Source organism: Galleria mellonella, unplaced genomic scaffold, assembly GCF_026898425.1.
Source record: "Galleria mellonella isolate WM207_F2 unplaced genomic scaffold, CSIRO_AGI_GalMel_v1 utg121, whole genome shotgun sequence".
NCBI lineage: Eukaryota > Metazoa > Arthropoda > Insecta > Lepidoptera > Pyralidae > Galleria > Galleria mellonella.
The window spans coordinates 3,722,475-3,740,685 of record NW_026441983.1 but is presented as its reverse complement, the minus strand read 5'-3'; the positions used below and the strand labels follow the sequence as shown (position 1 = coordinate 3,740,685).

General features: G+C 34.9%; 2 protein-coding genes across 2 annotated transcripts; one reads left to right on the top strand and one right to left on the bottom strand.

Moving 5' to 3' along the window:
* Positions 1-871: 871 nt before the first annotated feature.
* LOC113510110 (V-type proton ATPase subunit e 2-like) lies at positions 872-14,881 on the bottom strand. Its single transcript, XM_026893528.3, has 4 exons — positions 14,667-14,881; positions 14,539-14,586; positions 12,571-12,658; positions 872-1,525 (listed from the first exon to the last, which is right to left on the bottom strand). Exons 1-4 carry the CDS (start codon positions 14,762-14,764, stop codon positions 1,511-1,513), a joined length of 249 nt encoding a protein of 82 aa, XP_026749329.1. The 5' UTR covers positions 14,765-14,881; the 3' UTR covers positions 872-1,510.
* Positions 14,882-15,166: 285 nt separating this feature from the next.
* LOC116413146 (uncharacterized) lies at positions 15,167-17,277 on the top strand. Its single transcript, XM_031910504.2, has 3 exons — positions 15,167-15,385; positions 16,154-16,365; positions 17,190-17,277. The coding sequence occupies exons 1-3, from the start codon at positions 15,227-15,229 to the stop codon at positions 17,275-17,277; spliced, it is 459 nt and encodes a 152-aa protein (XP_031766364.2). The 5' UTR covers positions 15,167-15,226.
* The last annotated feature ends 934 nt before the right edge of the window (positions 17,278-18,211 follow it).

Genomic DNA, 18,211 nt, shown 5'->3' with positions numbered 1-18,211 from the left:
TTTATATGCAACTTAGAATGGCAAACAAGCTGACGGCCCACCTGATGAAAAGTGGTAACCGTCGCCTTTAGATATGAGCAGTACCATGGACATAACAGAGTATACTGTTTCGTTCATGATACCCCCTATGCGTTGCCATTCCTGATGACTTAGGTGTTATGCCTCTGTACCCTGTAAATTCAGATCTGTCACGTGTCCAATTTTACAAAACACGCACACTAGTGTAATCATGTTCTTATCTCGTTTTTGTGTTTGCATTACCTATTTGCCAATACGGCGGCAGCGGACTACCAGTCCCATTGCTAGCAATATACTGTCAGGTCGACTTCCACGTGGTTCCCCTTGGAAACCATCGTGCTGAATTCGAGATGTATTCATTACGATGGGGTAACTGACCTGCTTTTTCATTTTCACCTGTCATCCCTCACTGGTGGGACACCAGCGTATACCGTTAGCGCAGGCGTGGTCACCATTCCATTATCATCCAATAAAAAAAAAAACACGTTTTACTACTACCAAAGGGAGACTTTGTACAAAAGTCGATTGCTTGGGTACCTCTGTTCCATTCGTGTTTCAACCATGAAGCAGTTGTGTTTGCATGGCTGTGTTTCGGTTTGAAGGGTGGGATATGGCGTGAATTTACTGGGTACAGAGGAATAACACCTGAGCCCTTAGGAATGGCAACGCATGGGGTGTATCATGGGCGAAACAGTATATGTACTCTGTTGTGTCCATGGTACTGCTCATGTCTATAGGCGACGATTACCACTTTCCATCAGGTGGGCCGTCAGCTTGTTTGTCATTCTAAGTTGTATAAAAAAAGTCTATGGTTGAAAAACACTATACATATGTGAGAAAATAAAACAAAATCTAACGTAACTCAAATAACTTTATTGAAATTAAAATATTTTATCTACAATTACAATGTTTTACAATAAGGTAGGTAAATAAATACTCATTAGACAGCTTTAAATGGATGTTAACATTGGAATGATTCTTTCTTACGTTAGAAATAAATAAGACTCCCGCTCTAATAAACTTGTACATAGTTACTTATTGCAAGTAAAAAAAAAAAAGAAATGGTTTTATTATTCTTAATATTTTTCCCCTTTATTTGAATTTAGAACAAGTTTCCCGCTAAAAGTTCGTAAATGGCCAGTTACAAATCGATTACAAAGAGGTGAGAAAATTTATTTTATTTAAATTCACGGCCCTATCGGATTTCTTTTTAATATTTCTAAAGATGATAGATTATTTTCAGATTGCCAAGTTTATATTCAAAATGGTAGGTAATTAACGAGTATCTGAAATATTAAATTCTATACTCCGTTGGTATGGCCAGCAACGTAATTTGGTAGCATTCTTAAACATAAAAATTGCATAATTTCGTTGTTGGCCACACCATAATGTTTACTTTTTACAATTGCAACTTATATTCAATAACGCATCGACAACACCAAGGTTCAACATCTTACTGCGATATAAACAGGATTTAATTCCCCTCCACTTATTAGTAGGGTTCGCCCTGCAACAAAAAAAAAACATATTAAATGTCTGAAATTATTTAAAATTAAAATCAGCGACATAACATTTACCAGAGGGAGACTTGATACAAAAATCGTTTGCTCGAAACACCTCTGTCCCATTCGTGTTTCTACCGTGAAGCAGTTGTGTTCGCATGGCTGTGTTTCGGTTTGAAGGGTGGGATATGGCAGTAAATTTATAGGGTACAGAGGAATAACACAAGAGTCCTCAGGAATGGCAACGTATGGGGGGTATCATGAGCGAAACAGAATACTCTGTTATGTCCACGGTACTGCTCATGTCTATAGGCGACGGTTACCACTTTCCATCAGGTGAGCCGTTAGCTTGTCATTTTAAGTTGAATAAAAAAATATAAATAAAAAAAAACATGATAATGGTCTCATATTAATTTGGATGATCGACAATCCTGTTCATTGAATAAACAAAAGAAGAATTCTTTATTTAAAATATTAAAAATGTTATGTACATGTCCTTTAATGTGTATTTTTTTAATGGGTGATAATGGAATGGTAACCCCGTGTGCGCTATCGGTATATACTGGCGGGGCACCAGTGAGGGATGATAGGTGACGATGAAAGCAGGTCAGTTTTTTTTTTTAATCGCGCTATCGGTATACACCGGCGGGGCACCAGTGGAGCATTATAGGTGAGGATGAAGCAGGTCAGTTAGCCCATCGTGACGTATTCAACAAGAATTGTTCACGATTGTTTCTAGGGGGAACCACGTGGAGGTCGACCTGACAGGGTATATTGCTAGCAATGGGATTTGTGGGCCGCATTAGTAACAATCACTTCCGCCCGGAAAGCAGGCCAGTTAGCCCATCGTGACGAATTCCATTAACCACGATGGTTTCCAGGGGGAACTACATGGAGGCCGACCTGATAGGGTGTATTGCTGGCAATAGGTCAATTAGACCCCATTACTAATAATACCCCCCCCCCCCGATGTATTAAGTATCATTTAGATGTGTTATGTTGCCTGCCCAGTATCAATGTTATGCTTGTGTGGTAAAACATTATTATTATTTAATTTTTTTTTAATTAGACATTTTTTTTAATTCGTAAATTTTTTTATCTCCATCAATTCAAAACCTACTGATTCGATTTTAAAAACTCTTTCACCTTATAAACTACATATTATTTTAGAAAATACTATCTACCCGTGAAAATCCTGGCCGAATCACTAGTATAGAATAAAACAATTTTTAAATGAACTGCAGTCGACTGCACGAAACAATTGCCAAAAGGAGTAACATTGTCGCATTGCCATAATTTAAGGAAGCCACCAGTACTCGCCTGCCAGCCAACAATGAAGTGCGTACTTTGGTAACATAACTTGGCAAGAATACTAGCATATGTGGCACACGTATTTGAGAGTCGTTGCGTATTTTTAACCCTTCTTTGCATGATTTTTTTTATTGGTGAAATAAATCAAGGTTAAATATAAATAATTCTTGTTCAAAATTTAAAAAAATAAATTTGTCAGAAGTTTTTTTTTTCTGCAATGGACACTAAAAAGGTATCCAGAATTTTTTTTATGCAACTTAGAATGGCAAACAAGCTGATGGCCCACCTAATGGAAAGTGGTAACCGTCGCCTATAGACATGAGCAGTATCATGGACATAACAGAATATACTGTTTCGCCCATGATACCCCCCACGCGTTGCCATTCCTGAGGACTCAGGTGTTATTCCTCTGTACCCGGTAAATTCACGCCATATCCCACCCTTCAAACCGAAACACAGCCATGCAAACACAACTGCTTCAAGGTAGAAACACGAATGGAACAGAGGTGTCCAAGCAATCGACTTTTGTACAAAGTCTCCTTCTAGTAACTATTGTAAATTGTCGTTAAGGGAGAAAAGGGATTGTTAGTAATGTGGATCCAATAACCCCACTGCTAGCAATATACCCTATCAGATATATCCTCTCGGATAAGAAAAAAATTCCAAATCGGTCTACAACTGACGGAGTTACGAGGTAACAAATATACAAAAAATACAACCGAATCGGAAGGGGGGAAAGGGATTGTTAGTAATGGAGACTGAGAATCCCATTGCTACCCATTTGTTCCCATACCATACCATATATATACCATTGTTACCATACCATTTTCACCCATCAAAAAAAAAAACCGAATCGGAAACCTCCTTCTTTCAGAAGTCGGTTAAAATTGTATAGAAACGAACAATTGACACGACAATGAAACAATCCACGTCCAATAGAAGTACTAACTAAAAATTAACACCAATTGAATGCTTCGATTGATTTCTAAATTAATTTAGAGATTGCTACATTACCAACGATACGGCTGTGGGGGGAAAGGGATTGTTAGTAATGGAGACTGAGAATCCCATTGCTAGCAATATACCCGACCAGGTCGACCTCCTCGCGGTTTCCCCTGTAAACTATCATGGTTAATTCCTGATGGATTCAATATGATGGGCTAACTGGCCTGTTTTCATTCTCATCGATCACCCTTCACTGGTGCTCCGCCAGCGTATCCCGTTAGCGCAGGCGGGGTTACCATACCATTTTCACCCATTAAAAAAAAAAGACGATATGGCTGTATTTTACCTATCTTTCCATGGCCGTGCGAAGCCAGGGCGGGTCGCTAGTGACAAATGTAGATGAGCACCGACCCTGGCACTGACAATGTCCCAAACACCATGGCTATTAAAATAACCACCCATGAAACTATCGTTGCCTTGTAACATGGACCTTGTTCTTTGACGCGAGCTAAAAATATCCAACTACTCGGAGTAAGCGTCACCCGCGCATTTATTACAATGTGTAGGAAATACTTTTACGCTGTATTTATGTAAGTACTATAAGTATCATTATTTTTTTTTTACAACACATGTGGCAAACGAGCATGCGGCTCACCTGATGGTAAGTGACCACCGCCGGCCATGATTAGTATTATACAAAAATTCTCATCTCCCCTCTTAAGGAGAGGAGATGGCAACTAACCCCCGGCAGAAGCACAGTCGGCCGGGGTTCAGGGCCCCAGGGAGAGAAACCGGCGTACAATGCGGGCAGTATCTAAGAGCACCGCTTTCTGCATCTTTCCCGGGAGTAAGCCGCCTCGGAATCCCAACCGTCTGAGATGTTCCAGACTGGTTGGGATAAGACCATTCACCGACATAACGATTAGGATGATTTCGGTGTTTGTATTATTATTATGTACATACATACATATATAGCTGTCACGCCTGTCTCCAATTAGAGTAAGCAGAAACAATAGAACGTCAAATGATTCGATTCAAACAAGCCTTTGCTTCCTTCACATTCGTCAATCTTTTCATACACGCTCGTCAGTTACTTTTAATTTGGCCCTCCTTCAGCACGTCGCCTATTCGGTCGACATATGTCCGTCTAGAGCGACCTCTATGGACATCTCCATTCATTCTTGCTCGATAAATCTCTCTCGTAATTCTTCTTTCATGCATCCTCACCGAATGGACAATGAAATGAATTTTGTACAGTCTCCCTCACCAGAGGGAGACTTTGTACAAAAGTCGTTTTCTTGGGTACCTTTGTCCCGTTTGTTTCTACTATGAAGCAGTTGTGTTTGCATGGCTGTGTTTCGGTTTAAAGGGTGGGATATGGCGTGAATTTACAGGGTACAGAGGAATAACACCTGAGTCCTCAGGAATGGCAACGCATGGGGGGTATCATGGGCGAAACAGTATACTCTGTTATGTCCATGGTACTGCTCATGTCTATAGGCGACGGTTACCACTTTACATCAGGTGGGCCGTCAGCTTGTTTGCCATTTTAAGTTGTATAAAAAAGAAATCAACGCAACATTCTCTTTTCAATTTTGTCACTACATCGTCTTTCATTCCACGCTTCTTTCTAATTGCACTGTTTTTCACTCTACCTTTTAATGTAATACCACACATACTTCTCAGAGCTCTCATCTCTAAATTAACATGTGTAATTAAATTATTATTTATACTACATTTCAATTTATCTTTAGATAGATAGATACTCTTTATTGTTTCCTCCAAAAGATTACAATAGTAAACTTATTATAGATACAAACAATTAGAAAAAATGTTCACAGTGAGAAAACAATGGGCGGCCTTATCGCTAAAAGCGATCTCATGCAGGCAACCTTTGGATGGAGAGGAGTAATTATAAACAATTAAATATTTAGTCCCTTTTTTCTCCCTTTTTTAGTCCTATTATTTTTCTGTTACGCCTTGACCAGACACAATTTTAATTATTCCTCTTTGTCTAAAGCCGTGTTGGTCCCGGCATAGAATGGGCCACTCCTTCCTTTCCCTTTGGGTGTCGTAAGAGGCGACTAAGGAAGCTTATGGTGGAGAGATGGGCAGCAGCATCTCTATGAAAACATCTTTAAAAGCCTAACTGCGGTTGCCAACCCGTCTGCCAAGTATGGCAACTACTGGCAAAACTCCTCTTATGGGGAAGGCTTATGTTCAGCAGCGGACGACGGCTGAAATAATAATAATATTAAGGTTGCCTGGAAGAGATCGCTATTTAGCGATAAGGACGCCCACTATTGCTTCTTTATCTTGCTTTATTTAATTAAGTTTATACAATTAATTATTCATTTTGTTTATGTACATATTGTTAATCTTTAACTATCTGTATTTTTTTATACAACTTAGAATGGCAAACAAGCTGACGGCCCACCTGATAGAAGGTGATAACCGTCGCCTATAGACATGAGCAGTACCATGGATATAACAGAGTATACTGTTTCACTCATGATACCCCCATGCGGTACCATTCTTGAGGAGTCAGGTGTTATTCCTCTGTACCCTGTAAATTCACTGCCATGTCCCACCCGTCAAACCGAAACACAGCTGCTTCACGGTTAAAACACGAATGGGACAGAGGTACCCAAGCAATTGACTTTCGTACAAAGTCTCCCTCTGGTAGATTCTGATTATTCTTTAAAGAGAACAATAATGTGTTTTCAATCATTCATTTTAAGTCTACAAAAGAGGTTATTTTATTATATCAAAATATATAATGATCCTATATATATTTTAGAATACAGAGATTATATACGTCAAAATTTTAAACGTACATATTGACATTTTTTCGGAATTTTTTCAGATATTTGGTTTTTGTTTTATCTTTTTAAGTCGGTTTAATTTTTTTTATCTACGTTATGTTTGAAGAACCTAGGTTATAGGACCCAATTTCAACCGCGACTTCGTCCGACCGAAACTAACTCGAATCGAATGACCTCAAATGACCGAGACAAATAGTAGTAAGCTATGTCCTTCTCTATCCCATATCACCGTATGCAAAATTTCATACTGATCCGTTAAGCCATTAAGGTGTCAAGAGAAATTAAACAAATTTACACATTTATAAAATCAGCTATGACAAAACAGTACATTCTTAGTTTAACGTATCGCTAATGCAGACTTCAAATTTACCCAATATAAAAGACAAGGCGTACGTTTTAAAGTATCTAGCAATTCTATGACAGCTGTGCGTCAGCGGTGCGCGCTATCGGCGCAGGCGCAGAGGCCGCGACATTCGCACGAGAGACGCCTCGCCCTCCTCCCGCACTATTTATAGACAGCGCATACGTTACCGCGCCATAGGCACAATACACTAACACGCGTGCGTTTAGGGTTGCCAACACTTTCAAATCTTACAAATATAAAAAATGTAATTTAGTCGATACATGGGAGATATTTGAGAAAAATTAATATGATGATGCAACTAAAAGTGCCACGAGCGTCATAGTGCTCGTGAAATCAGTCGCTGTTTAGCTTGCTGTATAAAAATATTAAAATTGGATATTTTTTGGAGGAGATACAGTTTTTTTAGAGACAAGGTTAAATGACATCAACACGACAAAGATTTCTTTGGCATTTTTAAGTAGATATGAGTAAAAATCAATGGCACTAAAAGGGTTAATAGGGCAAAAAGTACTGCTACAAATTAAATGCGAGTATCACAGTTGTGACCTTATATAAATTCTGGTAAACTATATCTAGAAATGGATTATTTAATCGAATTAAAAATAATAATTTTAAATTTTGTTCAACAAAAACAAAATACCGATAAATCAATCGTGGCATAACATTTCAAATTTTGATTTAAAAACTAAAGTATTGAATCGATTTTGTTAATTTTTTTTATGAGACTAGTTTAAAAGTATATCCTTTTAGATAAAAAAATAATTTCCTAACCCAAACAAAGAATAAAATACAATTACAAGAACAACAAAAAGAACCATCGATTTGAGAACCTCTTTTTTGAAATCGGGTTAAACCAACATCAAAAGGTGAAATTCTTAATTCAATGGCAATTTTCATGTTTGTTACTTCATAACTCCGCCAATTCTAAAGCTATTTTGAAAAATTCTATTTTTATCTGTAAGGTTAAAAGATAAATAATTTTAATCGAAACGAAAAACTAAAGAAATTTTATTAATATTGATTCGGTAGTTTAGTTTAAAATAACTACATAGTTTTGTCACAATTGTAGTTTTTTTTTTTTAAAGAATTTCCCAAATCGATTTATACAACTAACGAAGTTATGACGTAACAAATATAATAAAATAATCAAGCAAATGAAGCTGGAATTCGATCTTAGGACCGTCACAACACTATTATTCGCTCTCTGATCAAGTTACAACTGTTCAATAAATAATAAAACATTAATCCATTCATTGATAGACTATTCCGTCAACTTTTCCAAACTGCCAACCCTATGCATTCTATTGCCATCTCCACTGATTCAGTGGAGTGCGAGAAAGACGGAATTATATTCAGAGTATAATGCGACGCAATTGTGACCTTGATGATCACATTGTACTCAATTAGCATTAACGAAACGCAGCCAACTTTCTGTAATCGACAAATAATCATTGTCGTGGATGTCTATTTCTATTGAAAGTGAAATCTCTATATCCTACTTCATCATCATCATCATCACATCTGCCCTTAACTGTCTACTGTTGAACATAAGTCTCGTCCACCAAACGTTTCCGCCACGTTTGACGGGCGGGTTGGCGACCGCAGTTGGACTTTTTGTGATGTTTTAAGAGAGACGTTGCTGCCTATCATCCTACCATTAAGTTTCAAGTTCCATTATCATCCATTAAAAATGGATGATAATGGAATGGTAACCCCGCCTGCGCTAACGGGATACGCTGGCGGTGCACCAGTGAAGGATGATAGGTGAGGATGAAGCAGGTCAGTTAGCCCATCGTGACGAATTCAACAAGTATTATTCACGATGGTTTCCAGGGGGAACCACGTGAAGGTCGACATAATAAGGTTTATTGCTAGCAATGGGGCTGTCAAACTCCATTGTTAACAATTCCTATCCCCCCCACTGTTAATTTCCTTTAGTCGGCTCTTACGACACACATTGGAGAGTAAGCTAAGTTCATTCTAAGCCGGGATCTACACGACGATATTGGGGGGAAATGGATTGTTAGTAACGCTAACTACCAGTCTCATTGTTAGCGATATACCCTATCAGGACCTATCCGTGGTTCCCCGTGGAAACCATCGTGCTGAATTCCAGGTGTATTCATCACGATACGCTAACTGACCTGCCTTTTCATCCTCACCTATCATCAGTCACTAGTGCCCCGTCAGTGTATACCGAAAGCGCAGGCGGGGTTACCATTCCATTATCATGCATTGAATACACGGCGATATTATATTATATCCTTTTACGTTCATTTTTCCATATAATGGCATACAAGCTTTCAGGTACTACAGGTAGGTTAATTAACTGGTTGTGGCACACAAAATTGACGTATTTTTTGTGAAACTCAATCTTAAATTACTCTTTGTGAAATAGTGCCACTAACGATCAAGTAAGCAAGAGATATCATACATAATTATTAAATATTGCAATTTTTAGTTCCTGAATCGCTCTGAAGAGGCAGCACCGACGATTTTTGATGTTCGTTCGTTAATAATTTTCCTCTTTTCTTTACTATAATATTTATTTTTATTATTTTTTAGATTTCATATAAAAATAATAAAAATAATAATTTAAACTTAAAACATAACTTATCAAAGTGAAGATTAGTACAGCATTCGAGTATTCTGACACTTCCCTACAGTTGACTGGAAGAGAATGCTTTTAGCATTAAGTCCGCCATGTACACATATTTGTACTAATGAATAAATAAATAAATAAAGATTTACAGAAATCAAAGGAATGCAATTTTCGTTTGATCTGAATTCATCTCCATCTATCATCACTATTCACTGGTGCCTCACCAGCGTATATCCTAAAGCGCAGGCGAGGTTAACATAGCATTTTCATCTATAAAAAAATCCTGTGAACACCTAATTTGTAAGCGGAATTTAAACTCGAATAGAAATGTATGTTTGCATAATTTTATACTTACAAACAAATTAAGTAGAACAAAGTATTTTGAGAGCGTATTTAGTTACACAATTAATACTGTTTAAAAAATTTAACCGAGGACATCGTGATGCTGCGAACGATTGTCACAAAGTAATATGGAAACTCTGCAAACTTAATATTTTCCACTTTTAATTTATTTTAATTTTTTCCCATTTTCTTATTATTTTTGCCGTGTGGTCCCGTCATAGAACAAGCCACCACTACCTTCCCCGTGGGTGTCTTTAGTTAGTATTTAGTGATGTAGTTCATGTTTAGGATGGCTGGGCTGTTTTTCTTGTGTGGTGATAGTTTTATGGTATAAATTTCATTTAATGTAAATTATATATAATGTTATATACAGTACAGCTGTTTACTAATTATTGTTTTCCATCTGTCGAAATTGAAATGTTATGTGTAAATGTATGTTGTGTGCACATATTTTTGAATTGTAACCTAGTATAAAAACCATAATTACCTATATATAAACCTAACATGGTTATAATTTGTTATGTGTGCCTCATTAAAAAATAAATAAAATAAATACAGCGTAACAGAATTAACTTTCCCTCTACAAAATAGAATGGTGGGGCTTCAATAGCAAAACTGTATTTATGATTAGATTAAATGGTATATTAAACTTCGTATCACCTACAACGCCATCTATTAAAAGTAATCCGAAGTAGCGAATCCCATACAAAATTAACGATTTTAAGAGACCTTTTGTCTTTTAAACCACCTCTGTACTATAATAAACAAAACAATAATAGAAATGTTCAAATCGGTATATATATATATATATATATATATTTAGGAATTTAGACTGGGAACATTTTGGAATTAATATTAATGGAGAAAACCTAAATAACTTAAGATTTGCCGATGATATTGTGATTTTTGCAACGAAACCAGGGATACTACAGAATATGCTCCAACAATTAGATTTAGAAAGCAAGAAAGCAGGTTTATCTATGAATCCAACGAAAACTAAAGTAATGACGAATACTGAAAGGGTCAATATAAGAATAGGACAAGAAGTCATAGAATATGTAGATGAATATATATATTTGGGGCAACTAATTTCGATAAAAGACCAGTATTCTAAAGAAATAGATAGAAGAATAAGTAACACTTGGAAACGGTACTGGTCTTTAAACGAAATAGTTAAAAATGAAGAAATTCCTATGGCAATAAAAAGCAAACTATATAACACATGTATTCTACCATGTCTTACATATGGATGTCAAACTTGGCCTGCTAAGAACAAAGATACCCAAAAACTTGTAGTTTGTCAACGCAACATGGAACGAAGTATGTTAAACATCAGACTAAGAGATCGATGGACAACTTCAAAAATAAGAAAAAAAACAAAGATCAATGACGTTTTACAAAAAATAAGAAAACTTAAATGGAATTGGACTGGACATATAATGAGAACCAACAAAGAAAAATGGACGAAGGATATAATAGAATGGTATCCTAGAAATGGGAAAAGACAACGAGGAGGACAAATCAAAAGATGGGAGGACGATTTACCTAAAGGATGGAGAAAGTCAACTAGGGATAGGGGAAAGTGGAAACAGTTGGGGGAGGCCTATGTCGACAGACAACCTGACTAACATAATGGTTGCTAGAAAGCTACCTTAGTAATAAGTAGTATATAAGTTAAAGTAAAAATGTCAGAGAATAAAGGCTTTATTATTATTATTATTATTATATATATATATTATTATTATATATATATATATATATATATATATATATATATATATATATATATATATATATATATATATGTGTGTGTGTGTACTTATATAGCATTAAAAGTATATTTTTATACTTATATAGAATTTAAAAAATCCGTAACCCCGCGAAAGAGGCTTGTTTGAATCGAAGCATTTGGAGTTCCCATGTATCTGCCTACCCTAATGGGAGTGATAGATATGTATGTATGTATGTAGAAGAAAAAGATAGGACAATAGAAGAAGATAGAATTTGCTTTACAATTTTTACAAAATTAATATGAGACCAAGTGGAAATCAACTACTGATTCGTCATTTTACCTGTGTTCAATTCCCAGTCTCGCCAATTTAGAAAACAAATTATTCTGAATTGGTTCGAATCTGAGTTTTGTGGGTTGGGACTGGAGACGTTAGTCGCCTGGTACCTCATAACACAGGGTACCCTAGCTTGAGGAACGGATATTCTTTCTTTCAGCTATGAATTTTTACTATATGATTTTTTTTATACCACAAAGGTGACAGACAAGCATCTGATGGTAAACAGTAATAAATTCTAGAGTTCCTAAGCTACCATTACTAAGGCTGGATCTCCCCTAGAAACAGTTGAAGATTGATCATGACTGCAATGCTCATGTCTATAGGCGACAGTTACCACTTTCCATCAGGTGGGCCATCAGCTTGTTTGCCATTCTAAGCTGCATAAAAAAATGCATAGGACTGGATTGTCATGTAAATACATACACTATTTCTTATGTAATAATATTATATTAGACCAAGATCAGATTGAGAGTGGACTAGTGGTGTCAATCAAGACTGGCATTCTGCTATAGATCTGGCCTAAAGGCTCTGACATATTTAAAATGATGGTTTTATATGGTATATAGTATGAATCTTGTAGATAGATACTTACCCATGTGCGGGCAATCCAGATAAGTGTCTCCGAGGTGAGTCTAGGCCCGATGAGAGGGTTCATTTGCGCCATGTATGCACATAGCCAGCTGTAAACATTAAAAAGAAATTATGTATATTAGTTTTTGGTACCAAAGACAATAAGTTTTGAAAATAGAACTTTCTTTACTTTTTGTGTATTTTGTTACCAACATTAAAAATAGATTTAAGAAAAATTTAGTAGTTTTTGAAAAAAGAATTTTTGATATATATAACAAAACTTGTTGGAAATAGGAAATAGTGACTTTTATCTGTTACATATGTATATATATTTATATAAAAAGGGATATGGCAGTAAAATTACAGAGAATGAATATTATACTCTCATCCCAATTTAAAACTGGCAGATAGAATACACTATGAGTAAAATAATTTTTAGAGGGTTCTACGGTGCCTATAATACTTTTAATAACACTGGTTAGTAGATTGTCACCACTTTTCAACCAACTTTTCACAAAAATAATTCTTTTTATCATAAAGGATAAAGTGTACATTTACAGATCGGTTTAATAGAAATTTTATCAAAATTTGTTAAGTAATTTAGTTTTTTGATTAAAATAACTAGTTTAGTCATAATTGAGATCACTCTTTCTCCATTCATCCATCCATTGAAATTCTGGCAACCCCAATTAGGGGAGATCTATGTTCAGTAGTGCATGGTTAACAGCTCATATGATGATGATGATGATGATGATGATGATTGAAATACTATGTGTCAAACAAATGTTAGGGTGAATGCAGTTTATTGACCGAGTTGTCAAAGAAAACAAATTTTTAAATGGCCGAATAACATATCTCGTGTTGTCCTCCCTTCCAGAGAACTCCACTGAATGACATATCTACATTACTGGAAAACGTCATAATATATGAATTACACTGAGTCTTCTCCAACCCTGACATTGGCAGAAAGTCACTGTTTTCTCTATGATGGAAAACATTTAAAAAAAAAAAGAAGAAATAGCTGCATGAAAAAGCTATTTAGAATAAATCTGAGAGATTTTGTTTGAAGGTAGCTTCTAAGTAAATTATAGTTTTTATTTGTCTAATAATTTAAACATTTGGATTTATAACACTATTTGCAAAGCCCCATACATCCTTTCTGAAAAACAATCAGTTTCCATCTGAAATTCAGTGCTTTGCTTTTAAACAAAACTATCACTGAGCTGTGGCCTGTTTGGGTTACTGCGACACATGTGGAGAAAACATATTTTCATATTTATCTTTTATTTTATATTTGAAAAAGTGTAATTAATTTGATTGTATGAACACATTTGTTAATTTACGCATATCATAAACAGCTCAGTGTTTATCTATCTAACAATTGTCAGAAATGAGTGGTTGTCAGAAATGACAATCACAGTATGTTCGTTAAAATTCTGTTCTACATGTATACATGATAATATTTGCAAAATTATTGGCCACATAAATGATTTTTTTTTCCATAATTGTTTCATCTCATTTAATCATTGTTCTTTATTCTACTGCTGTACTCAATATATACCTATTTAACAGAATTTTATAATTTTTCACTGATCCGTACAAGACACTACATATAAATAAGCAAATTCACTTACATGCAACTAATATTATAAATAATGTGGGGAAACCAATGCCATGAATTTAAATAAGTATGAATATAAATGAAATATTAAGTTAGAGTAGATAGTTCATAATTAATAAAGATATTTGTTACTAAATTATGCTTAAATGACTGAACGGTTTTGAATGAAATTTGGTACATGGATAGGTTATATCCTAACTTAACAAATAGGATACTTTATACATTGATTGATGCAGTCAAAGATGGAGCAAATAGCTAATTAGTAATAAGAGCACACTCCATTATATGAATCTAACACTAGCTCTCTTAAGATGATTCATAGAGGTCATATACTAGTCATTTTAAAGCATATTTAACATAGATACTTACAATAACCAACACGTAGCCGCAGTCAGCATTAACACCACTTGAGTAATCCTGAAAAATATAATTAAATAATACGATTAATTAAGGAAAACGATCCTATATTTACGACAAGAAACATGTCAAACACTTACCCCCTATTTGGGCCTTTAGGCACGAAGAAGGGGCATACTATACCAACTATGCCCCATAAAACGGTGAAAACAGTGATGGGAACAAACGAGGCACCCATTTTAGATGAATATCAGAGATATTTTAGATATTTTAATTTCTCAAACAAACATCAGCTGCCCCAAAATGGAGGAGGAGTTTGTGAGGTTGGTAGCACTGCTTATTTCAGTCATATGACAAATTGCGTTTTGTTGTTTCATTATAATAATATGCGTTCGCGAGACGATAACTCTTTCTTAATCTGTACTGTCTTAGTATAAAGTGCTGTTGCACTTATTACCCATTTGTTAAAACATCCATAAATTTATAAATTCGTAAATTTTATAAATGTGAGACTCAGTATCTCAAGTATTATTCTCAATTTATGTTTCTCTCTTGAAATCATAGATTAAAGATACTTGGAAATATTCTTTTTCTATATATAAAGTGGATTTTAATAAAATATTAATGTTAATGACACAAATCAAAATTCTAATATTATTGATAACTAATCATTTTAACTTATATTTATTTAGGCAAAAAAATGCGATTGTCGCGTCAATTTAATATACGAAAGAAAACACGCAAACGTAAGAATAATAGAAAAAATAAATATACACATAAAAGAAAATATAATTTTGGCTCAACTCATGGCATTTCCACTTTGGACCTTGAAAATATTAATGAAGTTCTTCGTGTTCGTGTTAGTTACAAGAGTAAAAAATAATAATTGGGACTCGGGGAGTATCTGGGGCAAAAATGAGAGACGGTAAAATTTTAAATAACAGTAGCTGACGGCTAAATTATTGGCGAATTGTGTTTTTTTTTATGGGTGAAAATGGTATGGTAACGGTAACTCCGCCTGCGCTAATGGGATATGCTGGCGGAGCACCAGTGAAGAGTGATAGATGATAGATAGATAGATGATGATAGATGAAAACAGGCCAGTTAGCCCATCATGATAAATTCATCAGGAATTAACCATGATAGTTTCCAGGGGGAACCGCGAGGAGTTCGACCTGGTTGGTTATATTGCTAACAATGGGATTCTCAGTCTCTATTACTAATAATCCCTTTCCCTCCGGCGAATTGTGTTTGCAAAACGAATAAGTTGGCAAACTGCGTATAAACTGATTACGCACTCGCGTTACACTTTACATTTATTAGTAGTACTGGTCTTAAAGGGACCTTGGTATTATAACAGTTTATTTTTCAACTGTCGCGGGTTTTATTTCTGCGCAATACAAGCACAAGTATTCATGAATATGACTTCTTTTTTATACTACAAAGGTAGCAAACTGTAGGTAGTTAACTGTTTTTATTAGTCTGAATATATTCTATTTATTATATGTGGTATTTGGAAAAAAAATTAAGTATCTATACATATAAATGATAGACATTTGTCTGATATCCATATTGTAAAATGTTATATTAATATTATTTTTATATAACAATATTTTTAAATTCATAGAAAAATCAACGTACTAATGGCAAGGGCGCTTGGAAAGTAGTCCCAAAAGACTCATGCGAAGTGTACAAAGAGAGACAGCGACGACAGATGAAGACTAAATGTGATGAAGAAGATAATGTGCAAGAAGATGACAAGAAGTCACATCGAGACAACGATTCAAAAAGAAAAAAGCCACTTAAGAAAACGCGACAAAAGCGTAAAGCATCAAAAAGGTAAATATTATAATAACCGATTCGCCAGAGGGAGAATTTGTACAAAAGTAGTTTGTTTAGGTACCTCTGTTCGATTTGTGTTTTGACCGTGAAACAGTTGAATGGCCGTGAATTCACAGGGTACAGAGGCATGACTCCTTAACCCTCAAGAATGGCAACGCATGGGGAGCATTATGGGTAAAACAGTACGCAAAAAATTTTCATCGCGTTAAGTTCTAATCGTATATTTAAAACATGTGTAAACAACGTGAAAGTTTAAAATTAACTATATCTACTTATACATGTGTATTTACAAAAAAACTATTTATGTCTATCAATTATCTATTAATTTTAGTATAAATATTGCTTAGTTCGAAATTAGATATTCCTGTATAGAGATATAGATAGATAGATAGATAAATAATTTATTTGCATTACTTACAGCACACAAACAGCAACAGACACAAATGTACAGTGAAAAAAGATAAAAAAAAGATAAATGTACAAAAATAAAAAATAAAAACAAAATGCATAAAATTAGTAAGATTTTTTTTTTCTTCATGCGTGTGTCACAGTAATACAAAATGGCCATAACTCAGCTTATTGCTTTGCTCTAAAAAGAGCAAAACACTGATATTCTGTTGCGGCCAAAAGTGAGCCGCGAAATTCCACTGAAAAAAAAGAATAAAAAAAAAAAAATAGATAAAATATATTGGGTGTGTTCGTTACATTCGCTATTTAGAAGAAGGGTAGTCAGAAGTCAATTTCTATCAGTTTCAAGAACTCTAAACATAATGAATACTTAAATTATACAAATCCTTATCAATATGTTTTAAATGTTTCAGTAAACAGCGAAATTCTTCATTGTCTTCATATACAACAACAACAGCGTCTACATCGTGTACTAGCTTCACGGGAACGGAATATGATTAACGATTATTTTAAATTCTTTTTTGTTATTATACTTATTTTTATGTGAAAGAAAGCGTAAGTTTGATTTCTTTTGTGCCCTTTATTATTTGAGTTTCTTTATCTACACCGTAAAGGATCCAAACTTAAATGTATTTACCATCTTCATGGCTAGAATATCGAAGCTAAGCTGTCTAAGGCAGAGGCTCCTAAACTTTTAAGATAACGGAACGCCCAACAAATAACTTTTATTTTATGGTACCCAATATTAAGTGACTAAAAATCGAAAACACTGTAATTTAAATAAGAATAAAAGCTTTTATTAGAAATATTTTAAAAGTATAGCACTTTACACTTTCCTTTAATTTTTATTGTAAAGAATAACCGATGACCCGCCCCGGCTTCGTACGGGTGCAATGCTGATACTAAATAGCTCCGCCCCCCCCCCCCTCAACTCGGCCGGTACCGACGCAACTACTATGACCGTGTATTTTAAATCTGTAATATCTTCGAAAATATTCATATAAATTACATGCTGTACAGGGCCATTTTTGATCTATATTAAATGAACAATGTATTTAAGGTACTTAATTGGATAAAAATTAATGCTGTATTGCCTGAAATCACTTCGTAAATAACCTATTTTTTTCCGTAAAATGTAAACAATAAAAACGGGTTATTGTGGGTAATCCTTAAGAGATAGACATATACCATCGCAAACTTTTTTGTTGACCTTTTTAAGATATACAATACTGTAGTACATTATTTTGATTTATCTCGTGGGGTTCAGCCAACGTATGCAATGTAAACGCAAAAAACTGTGTTTATTTACAACATCACATTAGAAACCTCTAAATTTATCAATGTTTCTGTACAATATTATGCATGTATTATACATATAAACCTTCCTTTTGAATCACTCTATTTATTAAAAAAATCCGCTTCACAAATCGTTGCG